An 18,250-nucleotide genomic window follows, 5' to 3' on the forward strand; every position below is an offset into this window, starting at 1 on the left:
TTTTTAAATTTTGAGGGTTATTTCACAATAACTCTATGGAGATGAGTTTGCTTGGCTTAGAATGTCAATCCTCAGGAGTGAAGGATGGTTTTCATATGTTTGTTTGGAGCAGGTTCTATCATGTGGCAGTTAATGAATAATAACAATACCTATATAGTGCTCACTAGCTTTTAAGCACCACTGTTTGAGTCACTGTCACTTAGGATTTATTAAACCCTCACAATTATGCCTATCTTCTTTCAAATAGGTACTGTTATTATTCTGATTTTATTCTTGTTTTGGGGGGAGCACATAGAAGTTAAGTAATTTGCTGAAGATGATTTGTGAGAAACTATTTTGTGCCAGTTAAGTAGAGGAGATAAGCTTCAGTGATGTACAGATGACTGTTTAATAGCGAGCTCTTCAAGAGAAAAAATGTATACTTACACCCTCAAAGGTTTGTGATAAATTTTGCTGGTGTAAATGATGGGTGGCACACAATTTACAAATAATAGAAAAGTATTCACTCTACTGTAAATTTCATACAGCCAGTCGATTCTCATAGAATGCTTTCATTGATTTCTGTTGAACGCATGTATCTGTGGCCAAACTTTGGTTGCAGTTCAACTATGATCTGACAAAATCAGATGAGGAATGAATGCTTGATTACTCTGTAGTTCAGAAAAGAAGTCTCTCACATCATTGACAAATGAGTGTAGTTCTGACATGAATGGTATTTTCAATTATATTACTAAGACAAAAGTGAAACAACAAAGACATATCTCGGAACTTCAATCATTTGCCAATGATGTGAGCTACTTCTCTGCTGAACTGGATGATATTTTTTGAATATTGGAAGAATATTTTCTAAATTTTTTGTGTGACTCACAATGTATGACACCTTTTTAAGTTTATTCTGCATTATTAGCATTTTATCCTTTTATGTCTTAAGTGCAGACAACTAACAAAACAATAAATCAAGCTTTATTTGTGGTGTTTGTTGATTTCCATGATGTAACTATCACAATGGCTGATTTCAAAACCACTAAAGTGGTAGTATGGATTGAAAAGAGGTTTGCATTGACACATCATTCTATAGTATTTCTACCATAGAAAGAGGAGAATGGTAAATAGCCTCAAGATAATAGTCAAATGTAGTAAAATCATTAGGAAATAATGAGTTTTAGTGTATATTCTTTTAGTTGTAAGTTTATATAATTTAATATTTGACAGTGGTTGTTTTTTTTTTTTTTTTTAAGATTTATTTATTTATTTATTTGATAGAGAGAGAGAGAGAGAGAGATCACAAGTAGGCCGAGAGGCAGGCAGAGAGAGAGGAAGGGAAGCAGGCTCCCCTTGAGCAGAGAGCCCGATGCGGGACTCGATCCCAGGACCCTGAGATCATGACCTGAGCCGAAGGCAGCGGCTTAACCCACTGAGCCACCCAGGCGCCCCCAGTGGTTGTGTTTAACAATTGATTCTGAAAATTGCTAAAATGTAACCGCTCTTGCTGATCAGTTTGAGCTGGCTTCAGCATGCCACTGTACACTTTGGTCCCAGGCAGCAAAACCACTATGCTCTTAACCACTCTTCTACATGGTATTAAAGCATTACTAGAGTATATTTCCATACCAATACAGGTATGGTGGTACTAAGCATGGAGGATATATTACATTTCTTTATTTTTCTAGATCACATTAACTCCCATTAAATGTACCACCCATCCAGATGGTTGAGAAGTCCAACTTGAGGGACTTCTGTGCTCAACCATTCGGGTACCCTCAGGCTCACACAGGTCAGGAACATGGCAAGGGACCACTGGTGGTCTATCCACATTGTCATCACTTCCTTTCATCCTGCCAAAGCCTACCTGAGGCAGGGCCCTCCCTCTTTGTGGTATCAGATAAGATTATGGTCCCAGTGATGGCACTCTAGTGCTGAGGGCATTCTGGGGGACAGACACTGGAGCACAGCAACCTCCATCTGTGGCGGCACTACCTCTAGGTTACTGTGTTCAGATAAAGCCTTCCTTTGCGTTTTCTTCCTTTGGTGCACATCCACTGAAGCTGGCCACTCCCTCTCCAGAAGGCAGCTGTCTCCCCACTTCCCTCAAACAGTTCAACCCAATCACATGGATGCACTTATGCACATTGGGAAATTTCTTTAATGTTATTTTCAAGGTAGGCAGAAAGAAAGGTTTCATGCTTTCCTGGTGAGATTATTTTAAAGAAGAGATAATAACATTAATCTATTACTGAGAGAATCACTGAAGTAGCCTGGGCAAAAATGAAATGAGGCTTTAAAAAGTAAAATCGGGGGGAGGGGTGCCTGGGTGGTTCAGTCAGTTGGGTGTGAGACTCTTGATTTCTTGGGTCATGATCTTGATGTCCCGTGTTGGGTGCTGTGCTTGGCAGGGACTGAGTCATCTTGAGGATTCTCTCTATCCTCTGCACCTCCCCCTCAAATAAATACATTAATCTTCAAAAAAATAAAAAAAGTAAAAGTAAAGTCAGGGCCTCTTGGCTGGTTCAGTCAGTACAGCATGCAACTCTTGATCTTGGGGTTATGGCTTCAAGCCCCATGTTTGGTTTAGAGATTACTTAAAAATAAAATCTTAAAAAAAAGTGAAGTCAGAATCATGAGCATTTTTTAAATGCATGCTGTTGGAACAAGTACTCAAATATAATTTTTAGCCTTCAGGAATTAAGAGTGATTAATGTTGATTAGTGTTTTCTGTTTAACCTTTATAAGCAAGGCTCCCTCTTTCCATGACCCTATTAATTCTAATCTCCTCATGCAACATATTTGGAAATCAGCCTGATTTCATTTGACATCAGAAAGACATGCTTTTGCCCTCCTGGCATGCTGGAGAAACAAATCAATTCCTTCTCCCGGATAGGGTGATGAAAGTCCGCTGCAGTGCTTTCTATTGCTATGGTAACGGAAGATGGGATTTCCCAAGGGAAACAGATTTTTATATACACAGAGAAAAGCAGTTCTTTAAAAGCTTGATCCCTTTTTTGTTGCTGCGTGTATAATATTATCAATGCAATAAACTGAGTACCAAAGGAAAAATTGAATGACACCCACCTTTTCATATAGGTGTGGACTGAGACCTCGAGTGATTCAAGACCTTCAGTGAAAGGGAGTCAGTTTTTAAAGTTTTAATATTGTGGCATTGCTTTTATAACTATAATGATTTGCAAGATTTGCAAAGGGCAAGTTTTCTTAGAAGAACACAGAAGAGACTTGATTTATGGACTCTCAGATAGCAGCTAGACTTACAATATAAGTAAGTAGGATTGATACTTCCAATCTCAGAAAGACTGTAATATGATGAAGATGATGGGAGACCCAGAGTAGAACAGATATGTTGTGTAGTCACCATTACACAACACTTTACACTTCTGTAATCTTCTCCCTGGGAAGTACTCAATAGTTGGCTATTTCATAGATGAAATCTTATCAGAAGGAATTCAAGAGGTATGATTCTTTCCATGACAGCCCCTTTTACAGATACGAGGACCTAACTTCCTTTAATCTGTTGGCTCATCTAAAGGCATTATAATCTGCAGGGTAGATTTTAGGCTCAGGGCACCTCTGTGGAAGGAGCGAAGAACAATTTTGCAGTATGCGGCAGGGGGTGGATTTGGTTTTATGGGAGGAAAATACATACATATATACACATCTGTCATTTGAGTGCTTCTGAACTAAAATTCCAAAGATGCTTTGGGATTAGGCAAAAGCAGATCCTGCTTAAAACAACTTTTCTGGAAATTCTTAAGTTCCTAAAGGCAGAGGTATGGGAAGAAGGGAATAGATACCTTGATGGTAACTTCCAACCTGCTACTTGTAGAAGTGATTCTACAACTGTCCCATTCCTGACACCTTATGCTCTTGCAAATCCAAAGATTAAAGTTTGATGGTTTTCCTCCTGGTCTCTGCTGAGGTTTAAAGAGTGCTGAGTGCTGTTGAAATGATATGACAAATTTAAAACAAAAGTGAAGTTCCATTTGGCTGTACTCTAAAAGGTAGACAGAAGCCATCATTCTGGTGGAAGGAGTGACGTTTCTGGGGAGCTGATGGGAAGGTAACAAATGGCAAAATGAATAAAGGTTGTTCTCTGTTCTCTCTATTCTTGACATGGACATGGGTAAATAGAAACATTATGAGTCATTTTCAGCAATCAAGTTGCACACAAGCCAGAGAGGTGAGGTCAGAGAGTCCTGGCTTACAAAAGGAGAAACAAGAAAACTGATAATATATTCAAATGGCAAAGGTGGAATCTGGATCAGTGGTTATCACGCACTGGGAAGAGATGATGTGTAAAGAACAGCGAAAAAGGAGTTACGACAAAAAAAATTTTTAAAAATTTCCAATGTGAACTTTTTAATGAATGTGATCAATTATGAGCCTTGATGTGAAGGAAAAGAACAATAATGAGAGTAAAAATATTTGAAATCCATACTGAGATGTTTTTGGTCATACCACTGATTGAGTAGTTTAGATTGGCAAGTTATTTGGAAGTACTCTTTCAAGATTTCTTGAAAGCTGTCTATTTCATCCCCCACCCTATTCGAGGAAGCAAGAAAGGTTGGAAATCCTCAAATAGCAAGAACAACTGCCTGGAAGAGTGAATTTTTTAAAATTCTGTGTACTTCCAGACCCCAGGCATCTACCAAATATTTCAAACATTTTAAAAAGATTTTATCTATTTATTTGAGAGAGAAAGAGAGTTGGGGTGAGGAGCAGAGGGAGAGGGAGAAGCAGACTTCCTGATGAGCAGGGAGCCTGATGCGGGGCTCAATCCCAGGACCCTGGGATCAGGACCTGAGCCAAAGTCAGATGCTTAACCAACTGAGCCACCCAGGTGCCCCATCCAAACATTTTTTTTTTTTAAAGATTTTATTTATTTATTTGACAGAGAGAGATCACAAGCAGGCAGAGAGGCAGGCAGAGAGAGGAGGAAGCAGGCTCCCTGCCGAGCAGAGAGCCCGATGCAGGGCTCGATCCCAGGACTCTGAGATCATGACCTGAGCCGAAGGCAGCGGCTGAACCCACTGAGCCACCCAGGCGCCACCATCCCATCCAAACATTTTTAAACAGAAGCTATGATCTGGCAAACTTTCCGTTATGTCTCTTGATAGTGTCTCTGACCATCTAGGGGGATGACACACGTTCTCTGTTTTCCAGTTCTTGCGTACAACCTATTGCCCACATCAGTGTGGTGAGACAATACAGCAGCCATGATGTTGGCGTCATTTGCTCCCTCTTCTGCAGGCACTTTATTGCTTACTCTACTATGTGATGATCCGGTCAGACCCTCTTCTTGATAGTCCTTAGGACTCCGAGCATGGTGCTAACCTGAGGGATCTCCTTGGTTTCCTCACTAAAAATTGGGTTAGTCCATCTTTTCCCAGGATCAGGCCCCATAGGCTTTAACTCTAATGTTGCCAATTCTGTGAGTTTAAAAGTTGCCCAAGCAAATAACTTCAGGCAACTTTGACATGCTTAGGCTTTTTCTTAGCCTTCAGCACCCAAAAAGTTTTTTTCTCTTTCCCTTAAGTATCTCTTGACTTTTTCCATCTGCCCTACTTCTCCTTACCTAACTGTCGCCTATCTCCTCATTGGCCTCCTTGGCTCTTCTCCTAATACTTCTCACCCATCTGTCCTTCCCACTTCCTCACTGCTGCTGGAGTTACCTTACTAAAATATGCAACTGTTCATGCCATGTCCTCCAATAATTGGTAGTTGTACCCTGACTTCCTGGCCTGCTTAAAAGGGCTTATAAGGCTGCCCTGGCCTACCTGACCCATCTCATTTTCTGCTACTGTCTGCAAGACTGAATTTGAGTGTTGTCTTTATACATGGATGCCCTTTGCCCTTTGTATATGTGTTACCTTTTTCTGGTACTCCGTATAAAGATTCCCTATGATATATTTTCCAGCAAGCCCTTGTTAGATGGTGATGCAGATCCTGGCAACGCAGGTGTTTCTTATCCCAGAGCTCCCAGGTGTTTCTTATCCTAGGGCTCTTCTGAAGGCTACAGAACTGAGATCTGTGGGGGTGGGCCTTGCTATGCAGAGACTGGTGGTGGAGACAGCATCAAGGGTCGGATCCCACACTTTGAGCTGCCTCTGACACGCAGTGCCTCCCAGGGTATCTCCTCCCTAACCCCTGCATCTGGACCTGCACTCAGTCCCCCACGCATCAGAAGCCATGACGCCTACCTGACCCTTGTTTGCCTTCCTGGGAAAACTTGCACTGCCCCCACGCTGCCCAGGCGGTGCCCAGGCGGTGCCCAGGCCCATGGTCATCCCTGACCATACTCACAGGGGAACATCTGATGGAGGGGGCTGGGGTGAAGAGGCCGGCTGACCCATCTCAGGCCGCTGGCAGTTGGGCTGTGTCAGAGACGGGGAGCAAAGCTCTGCGGCTGTTCTTCAGGGGAGGGGCTAGAGGAACCAGCAGCAGGGATCTCCTGGGACAATTCTGGATGATTCCCTGTTGCCCAGAGGAACAACTGGCCCTGAGGATGTGCAGTGAATGTGGATTCCAGTTGCTCGGCCTTGGACCTTTGCTGTTGGATTGGGCCCCGGGGGCTGCTGCAGAAAACGCCAAGGTCCAAGTCTTTCCTCTGAGAAGGTGGCAGACTAGCGTTGCAGCTGGGGTTATGTGCATTCCACTCTCCGGTTCTGGCCTCGGGCGGTACCACCCCTGCATAGCCTTTGGGCTAGTGCCCATCCCACCACCTGGCCTGACTCCTGGGCCTAAGTGCTCCTCACCATGACTGAGGGTCAGGGGAAAGGTCACGAGGCATCACGGAGGACTGAGGTTTCCCTGACAGATACGAGCCAAACTTCTTACAGGGGCGTCCCACGTTAGGGGCCTCTGGCACTCGGAGTACCCAGGTGTTCCTCATCCCTGTACTCCTGCACCGCCCCGGAAGAACTCGCCGAGATCCCCCTAGATCACGCTTCTTCCTTCAGGCGAGAGGTGTTAGGGCAGGAGCACCTGGGGCCTGATAGGCGGTCCTCTGAGCCGCCCCTGACGCGCAGTCCCTTCCAGCCCATCCTCTCCTTGCCCCTGCATCTGGCCTCTCACACCTTCTCCCCTCCAGCTACAGAGTGCGCCCTGCAGGTGCCACCTGCACCTTGTTTTAAAAGAAAACAAAAACCCAACGAAGCACCAGCCTGCGCAGGAGAGTGCATGTGGAACGGACCTCCAGTGTGCGGAGTAGTACCGCCAGTGAGGACTGGTGCAGGGGGCCTTGGGAACACCCTGCAAGACATGGGGCACTGCGGCGCCAGGGTACAAGGGCCTGCGGAGGCCCTCGGTGAGGAAGGGGGATGGTACTCAAGGATCCTGGGCAGAAGACCTCACAGGGTTTGGTGGGAGGCCCAGCAAGAGAGCTCAGTGGGGTGAGGATGAGGACGAGCTCAGGGGGATAGCCGAGGGAGCTTGGTCGCGGCAGAACTTGGGGGAAGCACACGTGTAGACCGGAGAAAGGCAGAAGTAATCTGTGTTTGAAAGACGCACGGTACCCAGAGAGACGCATGTGTTGCTTGTATATAAATGCCGGTTACACAAGCGTTGATAATGAAACTTGCTTTGAGTGCTTACTCTGAGCCCGGTGTTGTGCTGAAAGCTCTCTGTGCTGTATATTGTCTGCTTTTATGTTGTACCTCCATTTTCTAGATAAAGAACGGGAGACAAAGAGATGAACAAACCCAAAGAACCAGAGGTAGTAAGGGGCGGGCCCCTGCCAATCCAGGGCTGCTTATAGAGCATATATTTGTATTAAAATCATGCTGAAAGTTAAGGAAAAAAAATGTCAATTGTGTAAATGTTGAAATCAGAAAAGAAAATTCTTTTATTGTGTAAATGGTCACTAGTTTATATAGGTAATGTGCCTTTTAAAAAAATTCTCAGCACCAATTTTTAGAAAAACACGACTTCTTTACACAATAGTTTTAAAACAGTAGAGTAATTGCTCATCTAGGAATAGCAATAATGACCTTTCTTCCTCTTGACTGCTCCAGACTCCCTGAAATTCTAGTTGGTATTTGACCAAGTTTTATTTTGATTGGACTGTAGAGGAATAATGTTAAATAAACCACAAGCATGGTAATTTGTGGTTCTTTTGGTGTTAGTGATTTCTGTAAAATAGATATTTTCATTTAAAATGCATAATCTATGGCAACAGACATAGAAACAGCACTTGACTCTGAGACCCCTCCGTGCTTTGAAATCCTAATGAGGACAGCACTCGGAGCTTGTGTAAGCAGGTTTAATTAATTCTGAGAAGCACACTTTCTCCTAGCAACAGCTCTTTCCTTTTTTTCAAATTAAAGTCAAAAGCTAACTTGAAAAAGCTGAGTAATATTTTCAAAGTCAGTAAATATCCTGACATAAAGCAATTATAGAACCACATAGATTTTCTAAGCATAAAATTATGATCATAATAGTGTTTGATTTTCAAGGTAACCAAATGGGTAAGATCAGAGGAAATTATTGTTAAACTGTGCTAAGCCTCTTTTGCCATTCAACATTTCCATTAGACCAGCCAGGTAATTTATCGCTTTAGGACAGTTCAGACTCTTTCTCTTGAGATTCTCTTGTTAGATGATTGAAATGAGAAACATGTGGATTTAAAAAAAACATATTTTCCTTAACTTTGCTCAGGAGGACATGAAAAAAGGGTTGTTTTTTGTTTTTCTTTTTCAGCCTTGCCTTACACCCAGATAAAACTCTCGTTGCAACTGGCCAAGTTGGGAAGGAGCCATATATATGTATATGGGATTCCTATAATGTCCAGACTGTATCTATTCTTAAAGATGTCCATACCCATGGAGTCGCCTGCCTGGCTTTCGACTCAGATGGACAGGTGTGTATCTTTTTCCATTTCTGTTTTCTTTAATGATGTCTCACAAGTCACCTTGAATTACAGTGCACATAGCTTACAGGCTTAAAAGGTCTACTAATCTTGCTGCCTCCCCTTGTCCGCCTCCTAGAATCCTCCCCTGTTAGATCCCTTCCAGCTGTTGCTCTGACCTCCAGCTCTGGGTGGGCCCCAGTTTTGTTTCCCTCAGTCTCCTTATTGGTTGAAAAGCCTACAGAAGGAAACAGTGGACTCAAGTTGATCCGATCCATCGTGACTCAGCAATTACACTTTGTCTTCCATTTTAGCTTCCTAAATTTGGAATCAGAGTTGGACCAAACCTTTTTCATAGACTTCAAGCCCCGAGCATCTCCTTGGTTCCCTTTATTTTTAAAGGATAGCACCACCTCATAATAATTCACTGAGAAGATACTCTTTAACTCTTTACCTTGAGGTCTCTTCGAACTCCTACTTCTCCCTATCCATTCCCTGCAATTCAAGTAGCCACTGAGTCCTGCGTGTTTGTGACAATCTTTACAGTCACTGTCACGTACAGTCTCACCTACCCATTCTCTACCACTGTCCTTTACCTTCCAAATCCATGGCCTGCCTGACAGTTGAAACAGCCTCTAACTACTAGTCTCCACACCATTGGTTGCTTGCTTAAACATTTCACCGACTGAAAATATTGTGAGAGCATTATATTTTTTTAATTATGGATTTTTCTTCTTCTTTTTTTTAATTAACATATAATGTATTATTTGTTTCGGGGGTACAGGTCTGTGATTCATCAGTCTTCCACAACACCCAGTACTCCCCACAAGACATATCCTCCCCATTGTCCATCACCCATTCACCCCATCCTCTCACCCACCTCCCTTCCAAGAGCCCTCAGTTTGTTTCCTGAGATTAAGAGTCTCTTAGAGTTTGTCTCCATCTTTGGTTTTGGCTTGTTATATTTTTTTCCTGTCTTCCCCTCTGATCATCTGCCTTGTTTCTTAAATTTTACAGATCAGTGAGGTCATGTGGTGATTGTCTTTTTCTGACTGACTGATTTCCCTTAGCATAATACCCTCTAATTCCATCCAGATTGTTGCGAATGGCAAGATTTCATTTTCATTTTTTCTGATGGCTGAGTAATACTCCATTGTGTGTGTGTGTGTGTGTGTGTGTGTGTGTGTATATATATATATATATATATATCACATCTTCCTTATCCATTCATCTGTTGATGGACTTCTGGGCTCTTTACACAGTTTGGCTGTTATGGACATTGCTGCTCTACACACTGGGGTGCAGGTGCCCCTTCAGATCACTTCATTTGTATCTTCAGGTAAAGACCCAGTAGTGCAATTGCTGGGTCACAGAGCAGTGAAAGCATTACTTTAAAAACACCAAAAGCTTGGAGAACTCCGTGAATGGAGTCCACACTTTGTGGCTGGGTATTCCAGGCTACCCAACTTTTATAGCTTTGTCTTTTATCTCCTGCCGTCACACTGGACACATCCATGAGATTCCTCTACCCGACCTTGCACTTTTGTTCCTCCAGCCCCTCCCTCATACTGTTTCTCCGCCTTAAGTGTCCTACTCACCCTCCTTGCCACTTAAAGTGATTCATTCTTCCAAGACACTTCAAGGGTCTTCAAAGGACACACTTCCTGAAGCCTTCCCAGGACCCCTAACAAACTTTGCTTCTTGCCTTTGACTTCCAGCAGCCTTTGGCAGAAAAGATTTGTTAATGTTACAGATGACAGTTACATCTCGGTTTTCAAACTGTGTTACAGAAAAGGCAGTCCACATGCACAGGGAGGATTCCTAACTTGTACTGCCTTCACCTCCTCACTAAGGCTGTGCCTTTTCCCCAACCTTTTCAGTGATCCTGGGCCACCCTTCCTTGTATATCAGCCAATTAATATTTTTTAATTTAATTTTTGGCAAATTTCAGAGTTAATTTTGTAGGGGCATGCTGTGGAAAGACCTGTGCAATTATTCTGAGGCTTGATCAGCCCGAGAGTTGGGGGCAGTTTGAGTGGATTATAGGACTTGAGCTGCTTTGAGTCACTTTTCAAACAGTTACATTTGCTTAGTGTTTCCTGCTGTTTTGAGAGGGTAGTGATCATTATTAGATTCAGTACATATGTAGACCCCTGGCATACATAGTTTTTGATTTAACTACTCTGTAATCTCATCCAGGTTAGTCCACTGTGATTCCATGTCTATGGAGAAAGCTGGTAGTCCCATTTGTTGACATTTGCAGTTAGTGACTTCCTGACTAAATTGAGTGAATGTCTGAATGCGTACACAAGTACAAGTGTAAACATATGCTTAGATGAGTACCTATATGCATATTCTCTGATTTTGGTTTTCTAGCAAACATTATCAGAATTTATTCAGAAGCATCACAGGAAAAATGTAATGCAGCAGAAGGAAATCCAGATTTAATATCGAGTTCTTTTGTTAGTGTTAAAATTTTAGCTATTCTCCTTTAGGTTCCTTTGGAAGGGTGAGGGTCAGGGTGGACTACGTGGTACTTAACTGTCAGCTGAGAAAAATAACCTATTTGCTGGCCGTGATGGATTTCCTGGCTTATTGATGCCTATTGCTTCGGGTCTGCCTTATTCCCTGGACAGAGTTCACTGGAATCGAGTGATATTTAGAAAATGACAAATGGCCATCACCTCTCAAACAACAAAAGGCAATAGAAATGCTTTTTAGATAGCCATGGGGCCTGTAAGTACAAGTGAATAAAGTAGATTACTTTGGGCTTTTTTCAATCAAGAAATGTGGGTTTTACTTTAGTACCCATGCTTATTACAAAAAAAAAAAAAAAAACCAAAACAACTAAATGGAATTCACACACTTCAGATTTTTCTTATATGGACAAAAATGCAACCACATATTATAATTTCCATTGCTGGGATGCTTTATTAAAACTTACAGTAAAGAAAAAACCCAATGAAGACCCCCTTTCTTAAGGGCACATTTTAAAAGTTCCAACTGTGTATTTTTTATACTAAACATTATTGATCGAAGCCATCTTTACTGAAGAAAACTGAATAATCCCTGCATAACACATTTGCATTTAGCCATATGTGACTATCATTCCACTTATATGCGTGCACACACACACACACACACACACACACAAACATATTGAGTGAAATACATAAGCTCAGATACTCTTATTACTTGGGTGATACTATACTTTCAAAACCCTTCGACTTCTTTCACCAATCCATACTAGAATCCTGTAAGGTAGATCTAACACCTATTTTGTGTTCATTTTACAAATGAGGAAAATGTAATTTAATGAAGTTAATTAATTTTGCAAGGTCTTAGATCTGGCTCCTCACAAGTCAAAAGAGAAGTTAAATAGACTTAACTTCCAGGCTTCTGTCCATTACACAGTGCGATTTCCGTAGGCGGGGCCATCCTGCTAGAACCTCCCTCTGATGTTTGGTGTTTCTAATACATGTTTGGATACTTTTGATTTTGTGTATACTTAAATGTGTTAAATTTTCTTTTCCCTTGAGAACAAGTTCTGATATAAACCCAAAGAATTTAGACTAGGAGATGAAGTACCAGATTACTTTTACCAATGTGTCACCTAAAATGTTTGTGGAGCTAAGGAAGTTAAGAATGAATGCAATGTTCATTAGGAGTTTCCTTCCCCATGTGTTCGTCAAACCCTTTCATTGAAGTAGTTTGGCAAGACTTTTAGTCTGTAGAATCCTAGGCGTCTTTATTCTCACATTAATATTTTAAATTTAAAAATTAAAAAGTTTTTTAAAAAATGTGTATTTTGCCTTCAAGCTGTGTTCCGCTAGTATCAACTAGTTAAATCAGAGGCTTTGTGACAAATGGGTTGTAGCTTTGATGTTTTTGAAATTTCAGTTTGTGCTAATAGAAGTCGTCTGTGCTATCTTTAGTTGTGGTCTTAAGATGGATTTTGAGAAATCATTTTTTTGCAGATGTTCAATGGTTGGCCCAGAATAGGTCATCAGGGACCAATTGTCGAAAGAAGTGATGGATAATAAGAAACGTGCCCATCAATTTCAGCTATTAAATTGTTGTTCTTATTCTTAGCGTTTGGCCTCTGTGGGATTGGATGCCAAAAACACAGTCTGCATTTGGGACTGGAAGAAGGGAAAACTTCTGGCCTCTGCCACCGGCCACTCCGACCGGGTAAGAAGAGCTTGTTGGATTGAACCATGCAGTTTTCCTAAGTGTGAGGGAATTGTGAAGTAGCTTCCCAGAGCTGTCTTATTTTTAAAAGTAAAGTTTCCATATAAGGACTTTTCCTACATATTCAACCTAAAAACTGTCTTAAAAAAATTAATTTATGATTAATAACTATGTCAGCATGATCTCTTCTGATGATCGGATGCTTTCTTTAAATTGTTACTACTTTTCATAGGTAAAGAAATTTTTGATACTGGCATTTAGCATCTTGATAAAATCAAAATGGAATTGAATTTGAAATTATATGTAAAGTTTAGTTGTATTCGTTTAGAAATGGAAGTAGTTAGAAAATATTCACAAAATGTGTTTCAAATGTATAGTTCATTTTATTTTAAAAATTTATTTATTTCAGACAGAGAGAGTGCAAGCACAAGCAGGGGGGAGGGGCAGAGGGAGAAGCGGATTCCCAGCTGAGCAAGGAGCCAAACCTGGGGCTTGATCCCAGGACCCTGGGATTATGACCTGATCAGAAAGCAGACTGTTTTAACAACTTAACCAGTTGAGCCTCCCAGCTACCCCACAGTGTATAAATTTTAACTTCAAAAGAATGTAATGACAACTTTGGGATTCTTTTTTATTTTGAGAATCTTGAATATAAACTGTGGCCTACTTGTCATCATATTGAATTCAGCGTGATCAGAAATAATTCCATATAGTCATAGCAGGCAAGATAGGATATGAAGCAGGTCAGAAATCTATTTCTCCATTGTCTTGCTTAATTAAAATAATTTGACCACTTTTTTTGTCTTGATTTTCTAATTTCAGAAAAAAAGTGAATTTGCATGACTGTCTTACATTGATTGCTAGTTTTGTACTTTGTTTCCTTAATGTCAGTGTCTATGCTAAATGAGGCCCAAATTAGATATTAAATTCACTGTCTCTTCCTTAGTTTGAGCTCTAAATTTTTTTCTTCATTCATCAATGGAGAATCACAGTTTTAAGATGACCCCATAGTTGTGGCTGCACATTTGGGCAAATTATACTCAAGGATTAAGTTCTCAGAAAGTCCAGGAATGACCAACCGTGGAACTTTGGTTTTGGAAGAGGCCTGACACCCTTCTGGCCCCAATGATTCCTACTGTTGGCCACACATAAGAATTCCCTAGGGAGGTTTTACAGTGTAGTGTTGCTTGAGCTCTACTCCCAAGTTATTAACTTATTGGTAATTAATTGGTATTAACTTAGTACTTAATGAGCAGGTTGAAAATATTTGTGGTACTCACATTTTGATATATCCATCCCATCATATCTTATAAAGTAAGTTGGATTAGACTAGATCAGTATGTGAATTTCTTACTATTTTGTTCATGTATTTTACACTTTCCATTTAGAAGTAGATTATGAAATGTGTAGTACTACTCTAGTGCAAACTCTTTTTATTTTAACAACCTAGAATGTCATAATGAAATACTGTTCTTTTAGAACACTGTTCTCCCAGACTCCATAATTTCTATCAGGTTTAATCTTTATTACTGGTGCCAGTATGAATTATTACTGGCTCCTTATGGGCAAATGATTATCTTCAAGATTATTTCAGTGGCTAAAATACTTAATCCCTAGCACTCAATTATATAATGAGTGCTTTATAGCCTGCAAAATGATTGTACATATATTATCTTAATTGACCTCATAATAGAACTGAGGTGACATCATTTATTTTAGAGATGCTAAGACTAGCCTGAGGTTGCATAGATAAAATGGGCCTCATTGGAACTTGGTACTTGGACCAAGTACTTTCTTCAGTGCTCTTTCTGTGGTCTATAATTGCTCCTTTCTACCTAACTGAGGATTATATGTTCTCCTTTTCCCTCTGATGATTCGTCCATATATCTCCTTCATATGTGATCAGAAATTAGCAGCCTAAGCTCTTTCTCTGATTTAGATTCCAGCACTGACAATTACTCGTTCTTTTAGAGCTTCACAGAATGTGGTCCATGGGCTAACTGCCTAAGACTTTCTTGGGGTCTGCTTAAGAATGCATATGCCTGGGCCCAGTTTCAGACCCACAAAGTGAGAATCTTTCAGCTGGACTGGTGAAATATGCATTCTGAGCAATTACCGTGGGTGATCTGACCCTAAGGTTGACACAGTCTTCTCTTTCTTCTTCCCAAAATGCAAAACTGCTGGCAAATTGGTTGCTTTTCTTAAAGAATGGCAAGTAGTATTAGTGGGTATGTTTTCAGTTTCTTGGAAAACTGAAAATAAAATGGTATCTTGGATCCGATTCAAATGACAGGCTAAAGGACTATTTTAGGTGGGCTAAGTTAGGTGCCAAATAAATGCCTCTGCCTTATGCTTATGAATATTAACTTCTATGTTTATGAGAAAGTGTTGGCCACATTGAATTGCATTTGACTAGTAAACATCTTCCTACTTAAAAGAAACACTTTGTAACTCTTTCTGTTTTTATTATAAAGCTACCTCAAAAGTATTTTATTATCATTGTGTAAAGGTATAGAAAATTTGATAAAAAAATTATTCTAAATCATCTCAATGGACCAAGTTAAAAACATGACACCAGTGTGTTACATGGATTATGGTTAATTATGCTTTATTCAGGCCTAAGGTAAGTAGATGTGAGGCAATAAAACATGTGTTAGCAACTCTTGACCCATCACCAAGCCAAATCCCCATTTTTCAGTCTATGCAGGTAACATTGTGTCCTAAGTGTTAGGAAGAAGTCTTAGCGGTTGAACTGATATTGGCAAGAAAGCAAAAACACACAATTGACCAACATAGCAATTTTTAATTTTTTTGAACAGATTTTTGATATTTCCTGGGATCCATATCAGCCAAACAGAGTGGTTAGCTGTGGAGTTAAACATATAAAGGTAAAGTAGTTATTTTTAAAAATTTGGAGTAACTTGTATGAAAAGAATTTAAGGTGCTTATATGTATAATTGGCTGTTGAGAAATGGCTCAGCTTTATTTATCTTAAATTTGGAGCCCTCATACCTGCTTCTTTGATTATGGAGCAAGTTGACTTCAGCTAATGGGCTCTTTGAGAACTACAGAGTAGGGACCATCAAGGAGAGTGTCCAGGAGGCAGCCTAAGAGAAAACTTCATGTTAATTAAATGCTAAACTGAATATTCAGAGTCCTTCTAAAGATTTCAAGTTTTAAAAAGGTTCTTATTTTAGTACTGTGAATTATGTTTTTACATTTTGATGAAAGTTTACACATACTGCATATCAAAACTGTTATGCTGGTATATGTTCTTTTAGAAGGGAGGCGCTTTGTTGGGCTGGAATTAGAAATAGAGGGATGCATAGTACAAACCTTCCTGGATCATTGGTTTTTAAATGTCCCTGTCTTCCCCTAGACTACACAGACTGAATTACCGCAAGTGGCTCAGGACCTACCTTTGGCTATTTGCTTCTTTCTTCTCTTGTTAAACATGGAGCAAAGTCAACACCATTAACTTTCTTTGCTCTGATATAGCAAAAATTTCTACTGGACCCTGGGATATGCCCCAGGATCTTCTGTCTACAGGTTTGTAGTTAATAGAAGTTAAAGTTCATAACTGAAAGAAACGTAAGGATTACTTGCTTGACTTCAGTGTGGATCTCGCTGGTACAAAAATGTTGCATTTTTGTCTGAACAGAGTAGGTATCTGTATTATTGCCCCAGATAATTCCTCCTGTTTCCCAGTTCTTTCATTCTTCTTTGAGTCTAGTTTTTTATGATCCTCCCCATTGTTCTACTTCATAGTTAGGGACAGTGATCAAATGCTCAGAAATAAATATGCTGAGGGATGTAAGACTTAAGGAATATTACAAAATTTTAAAGAGGAATATTTTTAAAAAGGCTTGAACAAACGGAGAGGTAGCCTTGGTTCTGGACACGACATCTAAAAATTATAAACACATCATTTCAGTTACATTCAGTACAAGGTCAGTTAAAATCTCTAGAAGTTTTTTTTTACTGTTGTCTGACATTTCCTTTTCAGTTACTCTAAGTTAGTCTGAAAGGATAAAAAATGAGAATCAAGAACTTAGATAAAAAAAGGATAATGAAGAAGAAACTGCACTAAGCATATTATGAAATGTATCAGACTGGGATAAGGATAAATAAGAACAGCAACACAACAAAAAACAAAGCTGAGAAATAGACTTTAAAAGGGATAATAATTTAGAATAGTATCTTGACCAGTGGGCCCTAGAACAGTTTGTTAACTATTTGGGGGGGAAACATGATATATTATTACTTCATACAATACACGAGAATAAATTCTTTGTGAATCCAGGAGTTACATGTTTAAAAACTATAAAACAATTAGAAAAATATCTAAGTAAATGCTTAACTGCTCTCAAGTAGGTGAAAGGCCTTTATGAATGTAAAAGCAAAGTAAGAAACCTTAAAGTATAACATTATAGATTCAATTATATAAACATTAAAACAATCTGTCTACCTACCCCCAAACCCTAAGAAACAAAAGAGGCAAGCCACAAATGAGCAAAGCATAAGCCACAAGCATGGTAGATAGAATTTGTGTTTGTCCTTGAAATGTCAAGACCTCCAACAAACCTGTACAATGGACAAAGGACATGTATACTTGACAAAAACAGAAACACTGTTGGGTTATAGATACATAAAAGTCTAAACCTCGTTAATAAGGAGTATAATTTTTTTTTACAAGATTTTATTTATTTGACAGAGATCACAAGTAGGCAGAGAGGCAGGCTGAGAGAAAGGGGGAAGCAGGCTCCCTGCTGAGCAGAGAGCCCGATGCGGGCCTCAATTGCGGGGCTCAATTCCAAGACCTTGAGATCATGACCTGAGCGGATGGCAGAGGCTTTAACCCACTGAGCCACCCAGGCGCCCCAGGAGTGGAAATTTTAAAATAACATTCTTACTTTTAAATATTTTTTTTTTTAAGATTTATATATTTATTTGACAGAGATCACAAGTAGGCAGAGAGGCAGGCAGAGACAGAGGGGGAAGCAGGCTCCCCGCCCAGCAGAGATCCCAATGTGGGGTTTGATCTCAGGACCCTGGGATCATGACCTGAGCCGAAGGCAGAGGCTTAACCCACTGAGCCACCCAGGCGCCCCTAACATTCTTATTTTTAATCCATCAAAATTATGATTAAGATCTACCAAGTGTTGGCAAAGATTTAGTGAATGAACACTTTCAAGCTTGGTGTGG

The 18,250-nt window shown here is 40.3% G+C and overlaps 1 protein-coding gene across 14 annotated transcripts in view; it reads left to right on the plus strand.

The window, feature by feature from the left end:
• Positions 1-18,250, plus strand: part of EML6 (EMAP like 6) — a 311,304-nt gene that overhangs the window by 100,235 nt on the left and 192,819 nt on the right. For all 14 annotated transcript variants that reach the window (XR_006606026.1, XR_006606027.1, XR_006606028.1 and 11 more), the window contains exons 3-5: positions 8,707-8,866; positions 12,947-13,045; positions 15,865-15,933. Coding sequence is in view for 8 of the 14 variants with exons in the window: in XM_045077846.1 (XP_044933781.1) it covers positions 8,707-8,866; positions 12,947-13,045; positions 15,865-15,933 (328 nt within the window). In the remaining 6 variants the exon portion in view is untranslated. The remainder of the gene's footprint in view (positions 1-8,706; positions 8,867-12,946; positions 13,046-15,864; positions 15,934-18,250) is intronic.

The sequence above is a fragment of the Mustela putorius genome, unplaced genomic scaffold (genome assembly GCF_011764305.1).
Source record: "Mustela putorius furo isolate JIRA1106 unplaced genomic scaffold, ASM1176430v1.1 tig00000224_pilon_pilon_pilon, whole genome shotgun sequence".
Taxonomy (NCBI): Eukaryota; Metazoa; Chordata; class Mammalia; order Carnivora; family Mustelidae; genus Mustela; species Mustela putorius.